This window comes from Sander lucioperca, chromosome 12, assembly GCF_008315115.2.
Source record: "Sander lucioperca isolate FBNREF2018 chromosome 12, SLUC_FBN_1.2, whole genome shotgun sequence".
Taxonomy (NCBI): domain Eukaryota; kingdom Metazoa; phylum Chordata; class Actinopteri; order Perciformes; family Percidae; genus Sander; species Sander lucioperca.
Genome location: NC_050184.1, coordinates 37,896,825 through 37,917,309, shown reverse-complemented (window position 1 = coordinate 37,917,309; position 20,485 = coordinate 37,896,825). Strand labels below are relative to the sequence as shown.

At 44.3% G+C, this 20,485-nt stretch overlaps 1 protein-coding gene across 1 annotated transcript; it reads left to right on the top strand.

Annotated features, from left to right (window-relative positions):
- Nucleotides 1-796: 796 nt before the first annotated feature.
- Nucleotides 797-17,929, top strand: b4galnt1a (beta-1,4-N-acetyl-galactosaminyl transferase 1a). Its single transcript, XM_031283760.2, has 11 exons — nucleotides 797-904; nucleotides 9,458-9,669; nucleotides 9,764-9,946; nucleotides 12,668-12,774; nucleotides 12,931-12,968; nucleotides 13,084-13,264; nucleotides 13,658-13,750; nucleotides 13,859-14,046; nucleotides 14,154-14,294; nucleotides 17,115-17,352; nucleotides 17,534-17,929. Exons 2-11 carry the CDS (start codon nucleotides 9,458-9,460, stop codon nucleotides 17,743-17,745), a joined length of 1,593 nt encoding a protein of 530 aa, XP_031139620.1. The 5' UTR covers nucleotides 797-904; the 3' UTR covers nucleotides 17,746-17,929.
- Nucleotides 17,930-20,485: the final 2,556 nt, after the last annotated feature.

Below are 20,485 nucleotides of genomic sequence, written 5' to 3'. Positions count from 1 at the left end.
GTGCATCCTAAGTGTATCTGCACTGGGGGTTTCACAATCACTTTGAGTTGCATATGATCGTAGCGTTCAAACTAGTTGTGATAGCACAAAATCATGTGTGGCAGTTTGACAGTTGAGCAAAGAAGAGCAGGTGAATTTCAAAATGTTTTTTCGATTGCTTAAGCACTATTTTGAAAACAGGGACCGTTTTTTCAAAACACTACACACAATTAGCGCAACACACACAGTTAGCAGAACACCTCAGACCCTTTGCAAAATGATGTCTTGCAAAAACTGTACACTAATTTATAAAAAACATATTTTGTTACCATATGAAACACACACGAAACGTACGACTTAATTCAGTTTGAACCAGTTACACACTGCTGTTGCTAACCTAAAACACTTTTAGCAATTCTACTTCTCAGTGATTAGAGTACTGTAAATTAACTACACAGAGAAAGTGCAAATATACAATACATTCACCAAACACTACACAAGACCAATGCTGCAGACTGAGGAAAATATAATATATTTCTCTCCATATACCCGAATCAGTCAACATGTCAACATGGAGAATCATAACAAAACATGTCCCAGTTGTCATGCTACTACAGTAGTGTGCATAACACTGTGTTTGCACACATGATGGCTGTGTTTCACAAACTGGCTCATAGGTGTGGTCATTTGACAGTTTGGAATTTCAAGGAAGTAACTTAATGCACAATATACTATTGTTATATACTGTACCTGTATGCCGCCAATGCAAATCATTTGGTTGGCTCAGAGTGACTAACGCGAAGCACCAGGGGAGTGGCTCCGAGCGAGTCGCCGTCCGCCGCAGGTCACCGGTCGCAGAACCCAGATTCTCAAATTTGACAGACGTGATCCCGAAGGAATAATTTATCCCACGGAAACACCAACAGTAAGAAATATGTCCATTTCTCTTCTTTCTGTGTTTTTGTCTGGCTAACGTTAGGCTACTATGAAAATACATGTTGGGACTGTTTTGCATATCGCGTTGAAATAGACTGGTTCGCTTTTTTGTCCTAATATTCTTGACAAATTGGCTAACGTCTGATATTTTGGAAGAAGGTCAAGGGCTTGAAGTGTATAACCTACATTTCACAGCTTTAAAATAGGATAACACTCAAGCAAGTTTTCCTTAAAAAGTTAAGGGCTAACGTTTGGGGTTTCATAAGTCAGGCAATGAGTTTATGAGTCAAAATATTTATTTAGTCAAAATAAATAAAAGTAGCCTACCATTGTTTTGTTTCATGCATAGGCTACACGTTCATAAATGCTCACAGCCATGCTGCTGCCTGCCTGCTGCAAGTTGTGTAACCTGTTTCTTAAAAATGATAATGAACTTGAATACTTGTTTAAAACTTTAGAAGTACAGTATGCTAAAAGCTACTCCTTGTGACTATTTCTCGATCTGGGAATCACATACTTGTACAGTATTTTTGCATATACTTTGATTTAAATTCATGTTAAACATGTGCCTTTGATGACCTCAGTTATGTACTTATGTAATATATAGGGAGAGTGATAAGGCTTCTACATTTGAGTGGTTATAACATATTTTGGCTGTTACTCTCTGGTAAACATTCCAAAGCTTGTGGTGAGATTAAATCTTATTTTTCATTGGAGCAGAGTGTGTAGACAGGAAAATAGCAATTGCACCAGTTAACAGGAACTCTTTAACAGGAACTTAGCAACAACGTCACTTATCAGCAACTTAACTTCACATAAAAATGGGTTGAGCACCACAACAATCAGAAATGCTATTTTTTTTATTTATTTTTATTTAAAGAAGCCTTGCCACATCTGCATATTTGTAAAGGAAAGCACCTATCTTGCTCTATGATGTAAATCAGCATTGCAGAGTCTGTAGAAATCCTCTCAGAGAGTGCCACCCTCTCAACTAAGCAGCCTTCTGCCAGAGAGGAGTGATTCAAGAAGTTTGTGTCCAGGGTCGGAGGGGTCGGCTAGAATCTCCCCTGCCCATCTCAGGGTCCTGGAGGTATACAGGTTCTGGAGGGACAGCAGGTTGCAGCCAATCGCCTTCTCCACAGAGCAAATGATACAATGCAGTCTGCCTTGTCCTTGGCAGTGGCAGCATCGTACCAGATGGTGATGGAGGAGGTGGGGATTGACTCAGTGATGGCAGTGTAAAAGTATGGAGCTAAAAGAGTCTTAATAAAGATAAATGCACACACTACATTCACATATGCACACACAGGATTCATACATGCACACACATGATTCATAAATACACACACAGGATACACAAATGCGCACAAAATTCACAAATGCATACACTACATACAAATACAAATTTAAAAAGCACAGAAGATTCACAAATGCATACAAAATTCAGAAATGCACACACAATTCATAAATGCACACAAAATTCAGAAATGCAAACAACATTTACAAATGCACACAAGATTCAGAAATGCACAGGACAAGATTCAGAAATGTTTTTTTGACGCACACACAAATATATCTTGATTTACAAATTGCTTGCGGTCTGTGAACTTCACTGCATTTGTGTGTGAATTTTGAGACTCCCCTGACTTGGCTCGACACACAAATGCCTTTTTTTAAACAGGGAATGTTCTGCAACCAATCAGATATCTCCCTTGTTTTAGCCAATCACAAGAACGCACCCCACGTGGGGGATTGTTTACTTATAAGCCAATCACATGAACGCGTTCACACAGCGCTATATGAATGTGGGTGGAGTCATTCATTCTCGTAGTTATTCACGTAATGTTTTGCTCAACTTTAGGAGCTCCACACAGCCTGACGAGAAAGCGGCAAACTCCATACCCAGTGAAAGTCACTGTTATAGTTTCAGTTATTGGACGAACGAGGCTCAGGGCTCCGCGGAGCTCCGGAGCTGGCTGGCTGCCTGCCAGCTGCCGGCATAACTTTCGTATATTTACAGTTTGAATTTCGTCACGTCATTTATAAAATAGCTACCCCTAAGTCTTATAAAGCTAACTATGGTGTCCAATTTCAATTTAATGCATTTTTGTGAACATTCGGGGTCTCCTTAGGAAGAGCTGCTAGCTAGTCTAGCTATGTGTCCCATTTAATCCTATGGGAAAGATCGTTGCTACACTTTCGGCATAATTTTCGTATATTTACAGTTTGAATGTCGTTATGCCACTTATAGAACATCTACCCCAATGTCTTATAAAGTTAACTATGGTGTCCGATTTCAATGTAATGCTTTTTTTGTGAACATTAGGGGTTTCGTTTCAGAGGTCTAAGAGGAGGCTAGCTAGCTCTCATTGATAGAGCTCCATCCAGCCGCAGGCTCTATCAATGAGAATCGCGGACAAGAGGCGTGTATTTCCATGATCGTTTGTTTAAATAACTCAACACACATATCCATTATAAGATTAACTGGAACCTGTGGTAAGAGATTGCGGGCGTAACAAGCTCGCTGACCGCGCTCTCACTCACACACAGCGGCCATTTAGCAGGAAGAGGGGAGCTGCAGGCCCTGGAGCTCTGTCAGGGCAGCGGCGTTTGGTAGTCCATTAACCCAAGAAATGGTGACTTTGCGCGGGTATGGAGTACCGTGGGCTGCCAGCCGTGACGGAGCTCCATATACCTCCCAGCAGGCCGGGGTCTGTGAAGGAAGGCAGGCCGGGCGGCGAGGCAGCAACACAGGCAGCACCGGCCGCTGAACTCCCGACACACAGTCGGACAAAATTTGCAAGTAGCCATCAATTTTCGTAAAACGGCCCATATTTGACCTCTACATAGTTGATTTCTCGCCTAAAATGTTGTCAGAAGTGAATTTAATAATGAATAAGATGGTGAAAATTGTTAAAAATGTCCCGTTGTTGGTTGTTGCTCCGTCTGCAAGTTCCGAGTTGGCAGTGGGCGTGACTTATAAGTTCGACCAATCAAGTACACCTTGACAGACTAGTTTTTCTCTATCACTCTGAATCCCCCACGTGGGGTGCGTTCTTGTGATTGGCTAAAACAAGGGAGATATCTGATTGGTTGCAGAACATTCCCTGTTTAAAAAAAGGCATTTGTGTGTTGAGCCAAATCAGGGGAGTCTCAAAATTCACACACAAATGCAGTGAAGTTCACAGACCGCAAGCAATTTGTAAATCAAGATATATTTGTGTGTGCATCAGAAAAACATTTCTGAATCTTGTCCTGTGCATTTCTGAATCTTGTGTGCATTTGTAAATGTTGTTTGCATTTCTGAATTTTGTGTGCATTTATGAATTGTGTGTGCATTTCTGAATTTTGTATGCATTTGTGAATCTTCTGTGCTTTTTAAATTTTGTGTGTGTATTTGTGAATTTTGTGCGCATTTGTGTATCCTGTGTGTGCATGTATGAATCCTGTGTGTGCATATGTGAATGTAGTGTGTGCACTGATCTTTATTGAGACTCTTTTAGCTCCATATAAAGTGCCCTATCATTGTCCTGGGCAAGTTCAGCTGCTGCAGGAAGTGTCAGGGTTTTGGTATTTTGTGGTGTGTATTATTTTTGTAGTCGGTTTCTGTTCTGTATTGTGCTTGTTTCCTGTTTTATTTTGTAGTCTGTCTTGTCTCCCTTGTCTTGTCTAGCTTTCTTCCTGTCTTTGTTTGTTTCCCGCCTTTTTTGATTTGTTCCACCTGTTGTGTCACCTGCCTCTCGTTCCCTCGTTACCTTGTGTATTTAGCCTCTCTGTTTTCCCTTGTCCCTTGTCGGATCGTCTCGTCTTGTTTGCTGTGCGTTCTGTTTTGTTTCTGCATTCCCTGTCGTGGATTTCCTTTATGTATTGGATTATTGCTCCAAGTAAGTTTTGCTTTTCTTTGAATAAAGCTCTTTAAACTGCATTTGGGTCCCAACCTTGCCTGCCTTCGCACCAGCCGTGACAGTACGATCCGACCATAATAATGGACCCAGCAGAGATTTCTGATGAACTGTGTGACCTTATGTGTGACCTGGTGGAGCTCAAAGCCAGGTGGAAGGAAGCTAGCAGTAATTGCTTAAAGGAGGCAATTTTGGCAGCAGCACGTGTGAAAGTTTCGGAAAAACCTTGGTTAAAGGACTCTGTTCCAAACTGGATTAGCAGCTTCATTTTTGCTCCAGCTCCTCTGCTTACTGAAAAATTGTGTTCAGCTAAGCCAGTTAGCTCCACAAAGGCTTCACTCACTCAAGTACCTGCGCCTCATCAGATTCCGAGCCAGCTAGCACCGACGAGCCTGCCTGCTTCTCGGTCTGCTAGAATCCTGGCTACAGGGTCTCTGTTTTTGACCCCGCTTGCTCCTTTGCCCACTTCGCCCAGTCCTGTCTCCCTACCTGGAGGAGAGCCAGAAATTCATATGACTTTGCTTCAATATTTTGCCATGTCTGTTAAAAAGACTGAGGAGGCCAAAGCTGCCAGCCTTCAAGCTGAAAGACAACAGTCCAGTTCACCTACTAGCAGCTCCCCTGAAAGCTTTACTATCGGCTCTACGGCAACCCACTCTGCGGGCACCCTCAACTGCAAGCAATCCTTTGAGGGAACTCGCCTAGCCATATTCCCTGGGAACCGTGGAGGCCGGAGACGGGGTAGAAGACAACATGGTTCCCGACGCCATGCCCTGCTTCACCCTCTCTTCAGCTCAGAGTCCTCGCTGTCCAGCGGCCTCGAGCCCGTGCTGTCCAGCAACCCAGAGCCTGAGCTGACCTGTCTTCCTGAGCCTGAGCTGACCTGTGTGCCTGAGCTGACCTGTGTTCCTGAGCCTGAGCTGACCTGTGTTCCTGAGCCTGAGCTGACCTGTGTTCCTGAGCCTGAGCTGACCTGTGTTCCTGAGCCTGAGCTGACCTGTGTTCCTGAGCCTGAGCTGACCTGTATGCCTGAGCTGACCTGTGTACCTGAGCCTGAGCTGACCTGTGTACCTGAGCCTGAGCTGACCTGTGTACCTGAGCCTGAGCTGACCTGTGTACCTGAGCCTGAGCTGACCTGTGTACCTGAGCCTGAGCTGACCTGTGTACCTGAGCCTGAGTTGACCTGTGTTTCTGTTCCCGAGCTGACGTGCAGCTCTCCTGACCCTGGGTTGACGTGCAGCTCTCCTGATTCCGGGTGGACGTGCAGCTCTCCTGACTCCGGGCTGGCGTGCAGCTCTCCTGACCCTGGGTTGACGTGCAGCTCTCCTGATTCCGGGTGGACGTGCAGCTCTCCTGACTCCGGGCTGACGTGCAGCTCTCCTGAATTCAAGCTAGCTAGCAACCTCCCTGAGCCCCGGCTAGCTAGTAACCTTCCTAAATCCAGGCTAGCTAGCAAACCCCCTGAATCCAGGCTAACTAGCAACTTTCTTGAGTCCCGGCTAGCTAGTAGCCTTCCTGAGCCCAGGCTAGCTAGCAGGCCCCCTAAATTCAGGCTAGCTAGCAACCCCCCTGAAACAAGGCTAGCTAGCAGCCTCTCTGAGCCCCGGCTAGCTAGTAGCCTTCCTGAGCCCAGGCTAGTTGGCAGCTCTTCTGAATCCAGGCTAGCTAGCAGCCTTCTTGAGCCCCGGCTGGCTAGCAGCCCCCTTAAGCCCAAGCTAGCTAGCAGCCCTCCTGAGTCCAGGCTAGTTAGCACTCTCCCAGATCCCAGGCTTGCTAGCAGCCTTCCTAGTGTTCCCGAGCTTCCTAGTGTTCCCGAGTTTCCTAGAGTTCCCGAGTTTCCTAATGTTTCCGAGTTTCCTAGTGTCCCCAAGCTGCCCAGTTTCCCAGCACTGCGCAGCCTTCCAGAACCGCCGCTGACGTGCAGCCTTCCAGAACCTCCGCTGACGTGCAGCCGCCCAGAACCGCCGCTGACGTGCAGTCTTCAAGAGTCGTCGATGACCGCTCTTCAAGAATCTACGATGACCGCTCTGCTAGAGTCTTCCAGTCGTCTAGAGTCTTTGATGACCGCTCTGCTAGAGTCTTCCAGTCGTCCAGAGTCTCCGATGACCGCTCTGCTAGAGTCTTCCAGTCGTCCAGACTCTTCGATGACCGCTCTGCTAGAGTCTTCCAGTCGTCCAGAGTCTTCGATGACCACTCTCCCAGAGTCTACGTCGACAGCTCTTCCAGAGTCCATGTCGACAGCTCTCCCAGAGTCCACGTCTACGGGCAAGCCAGAGGCCTTGCCGGTCTCCGGCGTCCAAGAGACTGCCCCTGAGACTTTGTTGGTCTCTGGAGTCCCAGAGACCTCCCTAGTGACTTTGCCTTTGTTCTGCCCCCATGAGACTTTGCCTGTGGCGGTCAGGTCGACTCCTGCCCCTCGTGTCCTGTCGGCGGTCAGGCCGACTCCTGCCCCTCGTGTCCTGTCGGCGGTCAGGCCGACTCCTGCCCCTCGTGTCCTGTCGGCGGTCAGGCCGACTCCTGCCCCTCGTGTCCTGTCGGCGGTCAGGCCGACTCCTGCCCCTCGTGTCCTGTCGGCGGTCAGGCCGACTCCTGCCCCTCGTGTCCTCTCGGCGGGCAGGCCGACTCCTGCTCCCCGTGTGTTGTCGGCGGTTCGGCCGACTCCTGCTCCCCGTGTGTTGTCGGTGGTCCGGCCGACTAATGCGCCAGTTACCCTGTCGGCGGAGTTGCCGACTCCTGACCTTGTTGTCTGTTACTGATCCTGTTACCTTGTTGGCAGACGCTGACCCGTCGCCTGTCTCCAGCCCAGCTGACCCGTCGCCTGTCTCCAGCCCAGCTGCCCCTTCATCTGCTGAGCCTGTCTGGCCACCAGAGGGGATTCGCCTTCGCCGCCGGTCTTCAGAAGGAATTTGCCCTCGCAGACGGCCTCCAGAAGGATTCTGCTTTCGCTGTCGCCCTCCAGAGGGGTTTCGCCTTCGTCGCCGGTCTTCAGAAGGGATTCGCCCCCGCAGACGGCCTCCTGAGGGGTTTCGCCTTCGCCGCCGGCCTCCAGAAGGATTCTGCTTTCGCTGTCGCCCTCCAGAGGGGTTTCGCCTTTGTCGCCGTCCTTCAGAGAGGCTTCGCCTTCGCCGCCAGTCATCTCGGTGCCCTCGACATCCTGTACGGCCACCAGAGAGATTCTGCCTTCGTCGCCGGTGCCAGAAGGGTTCTGCCTTCGTCACAGGCCGCCTGAAGGTTTCTGCCTTCGATTCTGCTCCCAGTCCCCTGTTGCCGAGGCCTCTCTGCCCCCTGTTGCCGAGGCCTCTCTGCCCCCTGTTGCCAGTGACTCTGCTCCTTGTTGCCGAGGCCTCTCTGCTCCTTGTTGCCGAGGCCTCTCTGCCCCCTGTTGCCAGTGACTCTCTGCTCCTTGTTGCCGAGGCCTCTCTGCTCCTTGTTGCCGAGGCCTCTCTGCTCCTTGTTGCCGAGGCCTCTCTGTTCCCTGTTGCCGAGGCCTCTCTGTCCCTGTCCCGGGGCCTTCCTGTTCCCTGTCCCGAGTGGTCTCTCCATTTCCTGGCCCCACTTGACTTGTTTGCTGACCTGTTTGGCCCTCCTCCGGTCCCCCTCCGCCCTCCCTGGGTTGTCTTTTTGTTCTGTTTTTGGGCCATCTGGGATCTGTCCCTTGGGGTACTGTCAGGGTTTTGGTATTTTGTGGTGTGTATTATTTTTGTAGTCGGTTTCTGTTCTGTATTGTGCTTGTTTCCTGTTTTATTTTGTAGTCTGTCTTGTCTCCCTTGTCTTGTCTAGCTTTCTTCCTGTCTTTGTTTGTTTCCCGCCTTTTTTGATTTGTTCCACCTGTTGTGTCACCTGCCTCTCGTTCCCTCGTTACCTTGTGTATTTAGCCTCTCTGTTTTCCCTTGTCCCTTGTCGGATCGTCTCGTCTTGTTTGCTGTGCGTTCTGTTTTGTTTCTGCATTCCCTGTCGTGGATTTCCTTTATGTATTGGATTATTGCTCCAAGTAAGTTTTGCTTTTCTTTGAATAAAGCTCTTTAAACTGCATTTGGGTCCCAACCTTGCCTGCCTTCGCACCAGCCGTGACAGGAAGTACATCCTCTGCTGGGCTTTTTTATGTTTAGCTCCCAACTGAGATCCTGGGTGATGATGGAGCCCAAGAAGTGGAAGGACTTCCTCTCAGTGCCTATACTTCATTAACCCCCACCATAGATCTGTACTGCCAAGTAGTAGTAGTAGTAGCACTATTTGAATGTGAAAATCCAAGCGTTGTGGTTAACAGAAATATTTGCTTACTTACTACTTTGTAAGCCACACGTCCAAGTATAAATTTCTGCGGTTGTCAAAAGATTAAAATCAAATTTTATAGTTGAGTGATGTTTATATTGTACAATACACGATCTAGCTAACTTGGAACGAGCCTGTTGCCTCAGCAGTTTTAAGGACTTGTTGCTTTGACAACAGCTCCAGATAAATTTGAAGCCAGCTTTGAAGAACTGAAAAATCCAGGCTCATGTCAAAATTTCCCACAGTCCAATCAAAGTCAATTATTCCAAAGTGAAACATAGAACATCTGTCTTTTACATGCCCCCTTTGTTTTCTTTATTCTACTGTACATGCATACCCTTTTGACATCCTTTTAATCTTCATTCTAGATGCATGCCAACTATAAGAAGTGTGTGGGAGTGATTTTGGTCAGTGGACTACTGCTAGCCCTGTTTTATGCTTGGGGCCCTGGATCCAGCTCAGGAGTTGACATAAGGCCAAGACAGGAAGGTCTAATAAAGGAACTCCTCGAAGGGAAATTTCGAGATCCCATCAGTGGCAATGATGACATTGCCTACCATATAAAGGATGATGTGGCATGGTGTGTTAATCAGTCAGCAAGTCTAAATTCTGCTTTGAATTTTTATTTGTTTCCGTATTAACTGACTCAGTGCCATTTTATTTTTCTGACACAGTCATTTGGCTCAAAATACATGTGTTTGTCTGGCTGATGAAGGGGCCTTTCAACTGCCATTCTCCAAACTGCTGTTCCCACGCGTGTGGGCCCACAATTTGGATCTTGCGTTCTTAGAGTCCCATCCTGACCCCGAGGGCATGAAGCGTCACAGAGCTGAGGAGTACAGCAACTTTCAGAAGAGGTAAAGTTCAACTGATGACCCATATGACTGTCAGTGAACACACCCTTGTCTACTCATATCTCTTAGATATGGCTATGTAAATGATTCAAATTTATTGCAAAGACAATAACTACTTTGTAAGATAAGACCTTTGAGTCATGCTGTAATGGATCAGTTGACAGCTAACCTACCACACCGTTAACATCTCAGTACACTGGCATTACAGACTATTTAAAGGCCTTGCTCACATCCTGGCTGTACACTGAAATATGCTTGGCTGTTGTTACTGGCCTTCACCCCAGTCTCCACTTACTTTAGCTCTGTTTGCCTGCACCTTTGGTGGTCTATATTTGTAAGTTAATTTGTACTAAGGGGTTGTCATATATATATATATATATGTGTGTGTGTGTGTGTGTGTGTGTCCGGGAATTGCATGGTCAGGGGTATTATAAACTGTGGGAGTTAGCATAATGAGTGGGCTTCACTTTTTGGACATACAGTATATATTAGATTATATATCAGATGTGGGAAACTCTAGGCACCTCATGATTTGATTTGATTCAGATTCAAAAGGCTACAATGTGATGATAAAATGATTATTATGCATCAAAATGTTTGATTTCTATACTCAGTGGTTCTCAACCGGTGGGGCCCGCCCCCCTGGGGGGGCGCGGACACTCTCCTGGGGGGGCGCGAGTAGGCTACAGGATGGGAGGAAAAAAATAAATAAAAATCACGTAATGTAATGTAACTACACGTCCTCGGTCGTGGCTAGGTAGCGTTGCATTTCCTCCCCGACTCATTTCCTGGTTCTCCTTCTCCATAAACAACATGAACTCAAGGAGATAATTAACTTTTCCTGCTCCAGATTTCACACCGTGGTCAGAAAGAACAGAGGAGACACTTTGTTTCTCTCACTATGACTCTAGAGTCGATACTCGCTCTAAAGCTAAACACCGTCACTCTCTCACTTCTCCCTCTACCACACACACACACACACACATATGCCGGCTCACGCACATACCAGTGCACAAGTATAAACATCAGGCCACTTACGTAGGCTACGGAGAAAGCTCTGTGTGGAGCCTCCGCACAACTGTAAAACAAGTCATCCTCCTGGCGACTTTTTTTGTCAAAAGTGACTAGCAACAAATCTAGCGACTTTTACTGGTGTTATTGGAGACTTTTGTGGTGTTTGGAGACTCGAAAACACGTATCACTCTGCAGTTATGTGCTTAACGAGCAGCGGGTGCTGCCGTGAGCCCCTCCCCTGTCCAAAAGCCCTCACAGCCGGTCAGTCTCTCAGTAGCCTCACGCAGCAGTCCCAGCCTGCAGAGAGGAGACACACACCACTCCGCGTCCAGGCTGCACACACGCACACATCGTTACATCATAGCCTCAACTTATTGAAAACATAACTAATCCACATCCAAATTATTTCAAAACCAAACAAATGGAGAGATTTCTAGTGAGGACCAACAAGGCAACCGACACACCACCAGCTGCAAAAAAGCTTTGAAGGTACACTGAAGCATACCTGGCTCAGGTCTCACATTAACATCGCCTACCTGCAAGCTTCTGTCAAAAATGCAGATGATATGCCTACTGTTAGGCCTAGTAATAATAACAGTAATAAAGCATGAATTCATATCAGAGGTCTGGTGCCAATTCCCAATTATAGCAATAGCCTAGTAATGATAATAGGCCTACTGATGATGATGATAATAATAATAATAATAATAATAATAATAATAATAATAATAATGCCTGCAAGCTCACATTAGAAGTCTGGTGCTACTGCCAATTATAACAATATCTACTGCTACTGATGACAATAATAATAATAATAATAATAATAATAATAATAATAGTGTGGGCCTAAAAATAATAGCCTAGCCTAGGGCTATCTATCTATCTATCTATGCAAGGTGGTGTAGTGGGGGTGGCGCCGGGAAGGGGGGGCCCAACTGCAATGAACCAGCTTTGGGGGGGCCCAGCTTGCAAAAGGTTGAGAACCCCTGCTATACATGATTCATTTTTCTCTCACTGTGGGACTACTTGTTCATAGCATATTTGTAATCATTCATAATTTACTTCCATTATCTTTTAGTTTAGTTAGACACAACTTGCATTAGGGATCTACATGCAGAAAATAAACATGTGTGTGTAATATATATATATATATATATATATATATATATATATATATATATATATATATATAAACAAAAAAATAAATAATAAGCACTGGACAACAGACTCATTAAAATGCACATGTAAAGGCACGTTGTAGCAGGGCTTAAAGTGAAACTTTAACTTTAACCGTCATCCGGTGGACTTTTTTCAGGTGAGTGAGGAGCTCCAGGCACTGGCATTTCACTTTAAGCACTTTGACCATATGCTTTAATTTGGTATTCTCCATGGTGTAACGGTATTAAATAATATGCAAGTGTGGTTCCATTTGCGGTATGCAGCGATAAACACTTTTGGCAAGGTCTGAATCTGCAGCTAGAGGCTGCCTGAACGCAGTGGGGAGGACTCGCCTTGCAGTCTGTTTTTGTTTGGGGGGAGTGGGGATTTTTCAGCATCAAGACATAATCTTTCAAAAGAGAAGCATCTACAGCTCATTATCAGACACTTGATTGTTATTAGCCTGCCATCGTCTTTGCACTCACCGCAGCCAAACAGCATCCCTCCTTGACTGCTGCTTGTATTATTTAATAATATGTTCTGTATGTAAAGGACCTACAATCCTGCAGATGTGCCTATTGTAGCTGAGGCCAACAGTCCTCTTCAGTATCCTACCCAGGGCGTGGAGGTGCGACCCCTCAAAACGATCATCATTCCTGGTAACAGCATATCTAACCATAAACTACACATGATATCAATGCTTGAACATTATGTCATTACCTAGTTGCTTTAATTGCTAATGAAGTCTGTTAGTTTAAATGCTTCACCATCATCCCATCTTGATATCCCCAGTAGTATTTGTTTACTTTCCATAGGTTTGGGTCTTAAAGAAGAAACAAGATCCAGCCATATGGTAATTTCTTCATTTTGTGCTTTTCGTTGTGGTGACATACCCACTTTTTTCTGTCTAAATGTTAAACTTTTTTGTTAATTTTTTTCACCAAAACCACCATGCAATGGTGTAACAGGTATATTTGACAGCATCACTGGGGACTTTTGATGTTGCTGCTACAGTGGATGGGGTCTCTGTTAAAGGAGAGGGAGAGAAGCACATTATACTGTCTAGTCCTCTTCTCTCCACTCTGAACAAGCAGCTGCAGTTTGTCACCTATACAAACACTGTTTTCCATCCCATGACAGCAGATATAGGTAAAGTTATCATGTGGATACTATCTTGATACTAAAAGTAGAATGTCATGTTTACCTATTCAACCTTATAGAGATTCATCTTAATGCTCAGAGGTAATACACACAAATTTGGATCAATAAGTAATGACTTGGACTCGGACTCGAGTCACTCTTAAGTCACACTTGACTTGGACTCTAGCTCAGAGACTTGTGAGCATCTCTGGGGTTAAACAGTACAGGGTTATTTCTATCTGTAAAATACAGGCAGATACAATCTCATAATTACTATTTGATGGTTGATAAATACCAAAACATAATTACCTAAAGAATTGACAAAGACTGCAGTGCATAAGCAATTACAGCTTGGCATGAGTATGAACTGCTTCATCTCTTTATCACAATTTTGTTCTGCAGTTCAGTTTGGAACTGAAGGTCACAAATCATTTTTCACCATTAAAGTTGGACATGGAACCATACCTAAACTTTACAACTCTGGATATCAAAGAGGTTCGTGAGCAGTTATAACATTATTATTTATTTTGTTACAAAGTGTTTGAATACCACATCGGAATGTTTTAGTTGTTTATGTGGTTTTTCTTTTTTGTTTCTACTTAGAGTACAATATTAGTGCACTTGTTACCATCGCCACCAAGACCTTTCTACGCTATGACAAACTCAAAGATCTCATTGACAGCATACGGCAATATTATCCCACCGTTACAATAGTGATAGCTGATGATAATGAACACCCTCAGCCAGTGACCGGGCCTCACATTGATCATTACATCATGCCATTTGGAAAGGTAAATAAGTGTTATGTCTCTATGAAGTATCATGCATTGTGATTATTAACCAGCACAGTTTATGAATGTATGTGTTGATCAACCTTCATCTACTGTACTGTATATAGGGTTGGTTTGCAGGAAGAAACCTGGCAGTGTCTCAAGTGACCACCAAGTATGTGCTCTGGGTGGATGATGATTTCATCTTCACTGCAAACACCAAGCTGGAGAGGATGGTGGACATCTTAGAAAAGACCACTCTGGATCTCGTGAGTTGTATGCCCAGAGACAGTACAATGTGTGTGGCAAATATCTGCTGCAATAATAGTGACTGCATATTATTTTACCTACAAATACTTGGCTAACTTAAAAGTAAACAATTATTCAGCTCTACTCTCTCCCAACCAGATGTTGGAAGTAAGAGTACAACAGCATCCCTTTACTACACCAAACTTCTTTTTTTAAAGAAGTGGTGCCTAAATTTGTCTGACTTTCATTTCAGTCTTTCATATTTCCTCATGTGCACATGCACTTTTTATTAAGGTTTCATAATTTATATTAGCATAGCTTTCCATAAGCATTGTCTGCCAGCCAAACTGCTGACTACTCATTAGCAGTCCAGCCGGCTACTTTATCATAATCATTCTTTATTCGAAAAAATATATATTTGATTAAAAAAATTGCGATTCGCTATGCATGTACATTTTACAACAACTAGCCTCTGCTTTAAAACAATGCAAGCATGATAAATAGAAACAAGCCTTATACATTTTCAGACATATATATGTATATGTGTGTGTGTGTGTGTGTGTGTGTGTGTGTGTGTGTGTGTGTGTGTGTGTGTGTACTCAGCTGAGAGGCTGTGGCTGTGTTCCAAATCACGTAGTTTTTTTTTTTCCTTTCACTACTATTTCTTCATAACATTGTGCCTTTGAATGTTGACCCTCTTGCTCATATGTGCTGCAAAGGATTGTATGAATAGCCAGAAAAGCATGCTGGCTTGCACACTGCAAAATCCGGCCAGATGGAGCAGGAAATCCTGGCATTTTTCATCCTGGAATACTGCATTTGTTATACTGGGACATACTAAATCTTTTTCTGGCCTGAGCTTAATAATAAACAACTCTTAATTAATATATACATATTTCTTATTTTGGTAGCTTGTAGTTTTCTCTGTACTTAGCTGTATTAACTGTTCGATATTCGTGAAGGCATCATCAAACTTTTGTTTCATTGTTTCTTCCTATGTGTGGATTTGGCTTTTAAATCCTTCTAACCTGTTCAATAATTCAAACATCAAGTCCCCAACGTTCATGTTGATATTAGACTTCCATCATCGGCGCTTTCTGAATTCTAAGTGCTGAATTCTTTTCTTTTTTTATTCTCCAGTATTCATTCAATGTTGACCCATGCATTAACAAGCGCTTTCTTGCCCACACTAACCCACTAATGGGAATTTATTTGAAAAGAGACACTTACAGTACTAATACACATAATGAACATATAATGCAAACACCATTAATAAATGGAGCATTAGGAGATGGTTTCTTTCCCATAGAGGAAAGTAGTTATTTATTTACTCTGTAACTTGATAGCAGGAAGGGAAGAATGTAGGAGCTGATAGGATGATTTTTAATGTACAAATAAACAACAAGATTAAATTACAAATGAACTCATCTGTGCTGACGTCTCACCTAAAATGAACTTCTGCTATACAGTAGAGGTAGTGGAAAAAGTCAATTGTTAGATGCATCGCGATTCTCTCTTGAAAGATTATGTCTCGATGCAGAAAAGTCATAATTGATGCAGGAATCATGCCAAAGTAATAACTAATGCTAATGGGTTGTTGTAGAAAAATGAAAGCATCGTCAAAGTGCTTGAGCCCCGCTACAATGTACTTTCACGTATGCATTTAACCAATTCTCATTCCCAACTTATCCCGCTTGGTCAGGGCCCCTTGGTGTCATGGTCTGGTTAGTCTATATCCACAATGTTCCACGTCCGGGATTGCTCCGATACTGCGGCTTTTCGCCCGAGTGTCTGTTACCTTCCGCTTCTATTTGTGTTGGCATTTTAAACTCCGGTCGATTTATGAGTACTATGGTCAACTGCTCCTCAGATCTCTGCAGGGTAAATCGAGACAGCTAGCTAGACAATCTGTGCAATCTGAGTTTTCTGTTGCACAACAAAAACAACTTTTCCACCAAAACAAGTTCCTTCCCGAGGCTATTTTGCAGCGGCTCCGTCGGGCGCTTAGTGCCGCCCAAGACAATTGTGATTGGTTTAAAGAAATGCCAATAAACCAGAGCATGTTTTTTCCAATCCCAGAATGCTGTGTGGACTAGCCAGACCGTCCTCTGCAGCGCTTTGAAGGAAGGTCTGGCAATGCGAGACTATGGTCTGGTGAATTAGTCCGTTGTGTCTGCCCTGTATAAACGAGCGCAAGCTGCATATCAGGAATTATCAAGAGGTCAGAGTGTTATGACGGAGCATTAGTGTCAGGGTTAGGAGAGCAGTTCTACATGGAAACCGCAGCAAAACGGTGCACACCCTTTTGAGATTAAACGTGCCCCAGGTATGCAGGTAGGGAATTCAGGAAGGGATTTTAGATGAGCGGGGCTGGCAAGAGAGTCCAAGGGCATCTGGTGGATGGTTCGAGGATGGCAGATCTGGGGAGTAAGAGGAGTGAACATGGCCAGGGGGGAAGTCAGTGAGCAGGAGCTGGAGACAGGGGCAAAGAGCCAGACCAGGTAAAACAACAAAGAGATGAGACAGTCCTCATGACAGAGTATGTTGAGAACATGCTCCAACATACTTAATGCTGAAAGTTAGAATGTATATCTTATTTCTTCATTTCAAACCCATGTGCTGGAGTATAGAGGCAAATAATGAAATATTAATGAATCCCGCTACGTATGGACAGCATTGTATTCAGTACACTTCCTAAGTAGCAGGAAGTTGTGCAATATAAATAATAAGTTCATCAAAATGTTTACCATTTTAACATACAATCCCCCACAGACTGTATTGTAAGGATCATCAACGTCCTTTCTGAGTCAGTTACACAGTGTCTGTCTTAATGACTTCAGGTCGGTGGCGCAGTGAGAGAGGTCACAGGTTACACTGCAACATATCGTCACACCATTTCAGTGGAAGAAGGGGGAGAGGAGGGCGACTGTTTACATATTAGAAATGGCTACTACCATGTCATCGAGGGATTTCCCAACTGTGTGGTAGCTGATGCCGTCATCAACTTCTTCATGGGGAGGACAGACAAGGTCCAGGAGGTGGGCTTTAACCCTCGCTTGGCACGGCACGGTCATCTGGGTGAGTCCACTATGATATATTAACATAGCAGTTTATATTAGCTATTTTCTCTATGCAGTACAGCTGTAATAACACTATTGAGTTATTTCAGATTGGAAAGATGTAAAAAATAATAAATAAAAAAAGAAACGGGAAATTGTAGCAAAGATGTTCAAAACAAAATTTTCTTTTGGCACTGCAGAGTTTTTCATCGACGGTCTGGGCTCCCTCCACATTGGCTCCTGTAGTGACGTCATTGTAAACCATGCATCAAAGATCAAACTACCCTGGAGTAAAACAGACTCACAAAAGGCCTATGACAAATTCCGCTATTCATCTTCCACTGCTGAGAATGACATTCATAAAGAAGTCTTCTACTTCAAGAACAGGTTCAAGTGCATGACCAGTCACTGAAACTTGTAACATGTGCTCCCAAATGTCTGTCTGCTGCCCTAATGTGAGGAACAATAGGAACTGATTGTATTTATTCATTCATTTTTTTATGTTTGCTTTTACTACCTTAGCACTTGCTGTTAAACAGAAATTGCTTGGACATATTTTGTTCTATGAACAGATTACGTTCTTTACTACAGACAAATGTATGCTATCCTCTTTTCTCTAGCAGACATTTTTGTATGCACTGCTGATTTCCATATGTACTGTAACTTTAAAAAGATTTGATTTGTATACAGGAAAATGCTTCAGAGAGAGCGTTCACTAATTCAAGATTCAAGATTAACGTTTACGATTAAAAGTTAACAATAAAGTAATCCAGCATAGTATGATGTTATATAAATTAAATACAATTTATATTGTATCGGACACACACCCACAGCCCTACCAGATGGGCTGAAGTACTGTAAATCCATAATCTTATCTAAAACATTAAATCAAACCCCGCCAACGCCTTATAATAAAACAACAGATAATAGAAAGTCCAATTACAGTTGCATCTGTAGTCCTTGTTGCAACATTAAATGACAAACATAGTGTTACATTAAAATGTATTTATTAGGGCCCGAGCACCGACAGCGGCGAAGGCCCTATTGAAACTGAAGGAATTATTATTTTTCTTTTCCCGGCAAATGAATTGGCTTTCTTGAGGGGCTTAACATATTCAAAAACTCACCAAATTTGGCGGTCGCATCAAGTCTGGTGAAAATTTACGTATTTTAAAGGTTTCGGGAATAGGCGCGCAAAAATGGCTCGCTAGCGCCCCCTACAAAGTTAAAAAAAATTGAGCCCCTGCAGTGCGTTTAACGTAGACTCACGAAACTTGGTACACATATGTATTATGTCAAGATGTACAAAAAACGTCATTGAAGCCATACCCTAAGCCCAACAGGAAGTCCGCCATTTTGATTTCAAAGTTCGAAATTTGTGCGATTTTGGCCATTTCCACATGTCGTACTTTAACGAACTCCTCCTAGAGATTTCATCCGATCAACTTCAAATTCGGTCTGTGCCATCTTAAGACATTAAAGATGAAAAGTTGTTAAAAGAAAAACTTTTCGTCATAGGCATGGTCGTGGCGGGGCGGCCATTTTGTGCTTTTCGCCGCCGAAACAGGAAGTGGGTGTAACTCGAGTGTACATTGTCCGATTGGCTCGAAACTTTTCAGGATTCATAAGAGTCCAACCCTGAGGACAAATAAAGGCCAATATTTACTTAAAGTCATAGCGCCCCCTAGTGGCAACAGGAAGTAGGCCTAAAAGTCAAGGTGCTATACTTTAACGAACTCCTCCTAGAGATTTCATCCGATGTACTTCAAACTTGGTCTCTATCATCCCAACACCTTAAAGATGAAAAGTTATTAAAAGAAAAACTTTTCGTCTGATGGTGTGGGCGTGGCGTGGCGGCCATTTTGAGTGTTGAGCGATGAACAAATAAATTGTTGTAACTTGAGTGTACGTTGTCGTATCTGCCCGAAAATTCTCAAGATTGACAAGGGTCCAGGCCTGAGGACACCTACAGGCCATATTTGACTTTTGGTCATAGCGCCCCCCGCTGGCAACAGGAAATGCGCCTTATATGACAAACATCATCCGATTTACATGAAACTTAGAATGTGTGGTCTACATGTGATAATGAGCCGGCCCCTATAATATAACCACGCCCACTTACTCAGGCCACGCCCCTTTCATAACATTTGTACTGTTTAAGGTAGAGTCTTGTGTGAGGTGTCATTGAACTCAGCAGAGAGTTGCTTCTTCATTGGTGATGGTTTGGCCCGCCCCCTATGCTTAAGCCACGCCCCCTTTAATGAATGCTGATCCATCTAAGGTAGAGTCTTGTGTGAGGTGTCATTGAACTCAGCAGAGAGTTCCTTCTTCATTGGTGATCGTTTGGCCCGCCCCCTATGCTTAAGCCACGCCCCCTTTCATAACATTTGAACCGTTTAAGGTAGGGTCTTGTGTGAGGTGTCATTGAACTCAGCAGAGAGTTGCTTCTTCATTGGTGATGGTTTGGCCCGCCCCCTATGCGTAAGCCACGCCCCCTTTCACAGCTAATGAACTGTATGGCGTAGAGTCTTGTGTGAGGTGTCATTGAACTCAGCAGAGAGTTGCTTCTTCATTGGTGATGGTTTGGCCCGCCCCCTATGCTTAAGCCACGCCCCCTTTCATACAATTTGAACGATTTAAGGTTGACCATTGTGTGAGGTATCAATGAACTCAGCAGAGAGTTCCTTCTTCATTGGTGATGGTTTGGCCCGCCCCCTATGTTCAAGCCACGCCCCCTTTCATAGCATTTACACCGTTTAAGGTATACCCTTGTGTGAGGTATCATTGAACTCAGCAGAGAGTTCCTTATTCATTGGTGATTGTTTGGCCCGCCCCTCTGTGCTTAGCCACGCCCCCTTTCATACATGGTGACCCGTTTATGGTCGAGTCTTATGGTATGGAGGTATCAATGAACTCAGCAGAGACTTCCTTTTTTATTGGTAAAGGTTTGCCCTGACCCCCATGCTTTAGCCACGCCCCCTTTAACAGCTAATAAACTGTATGACGTAGCATCTTGTGTGAGGTATCATTGAACTCAGCATGGAGTTCCCTTTTCATTGGTGACGATTTGCGGTGTCTGAGTGCCGCGCAAATGCACGGTCGCAAAGAGCGGCGACCGCCGGTAACCCCAACACACGCAGAGGAGCGAGGGC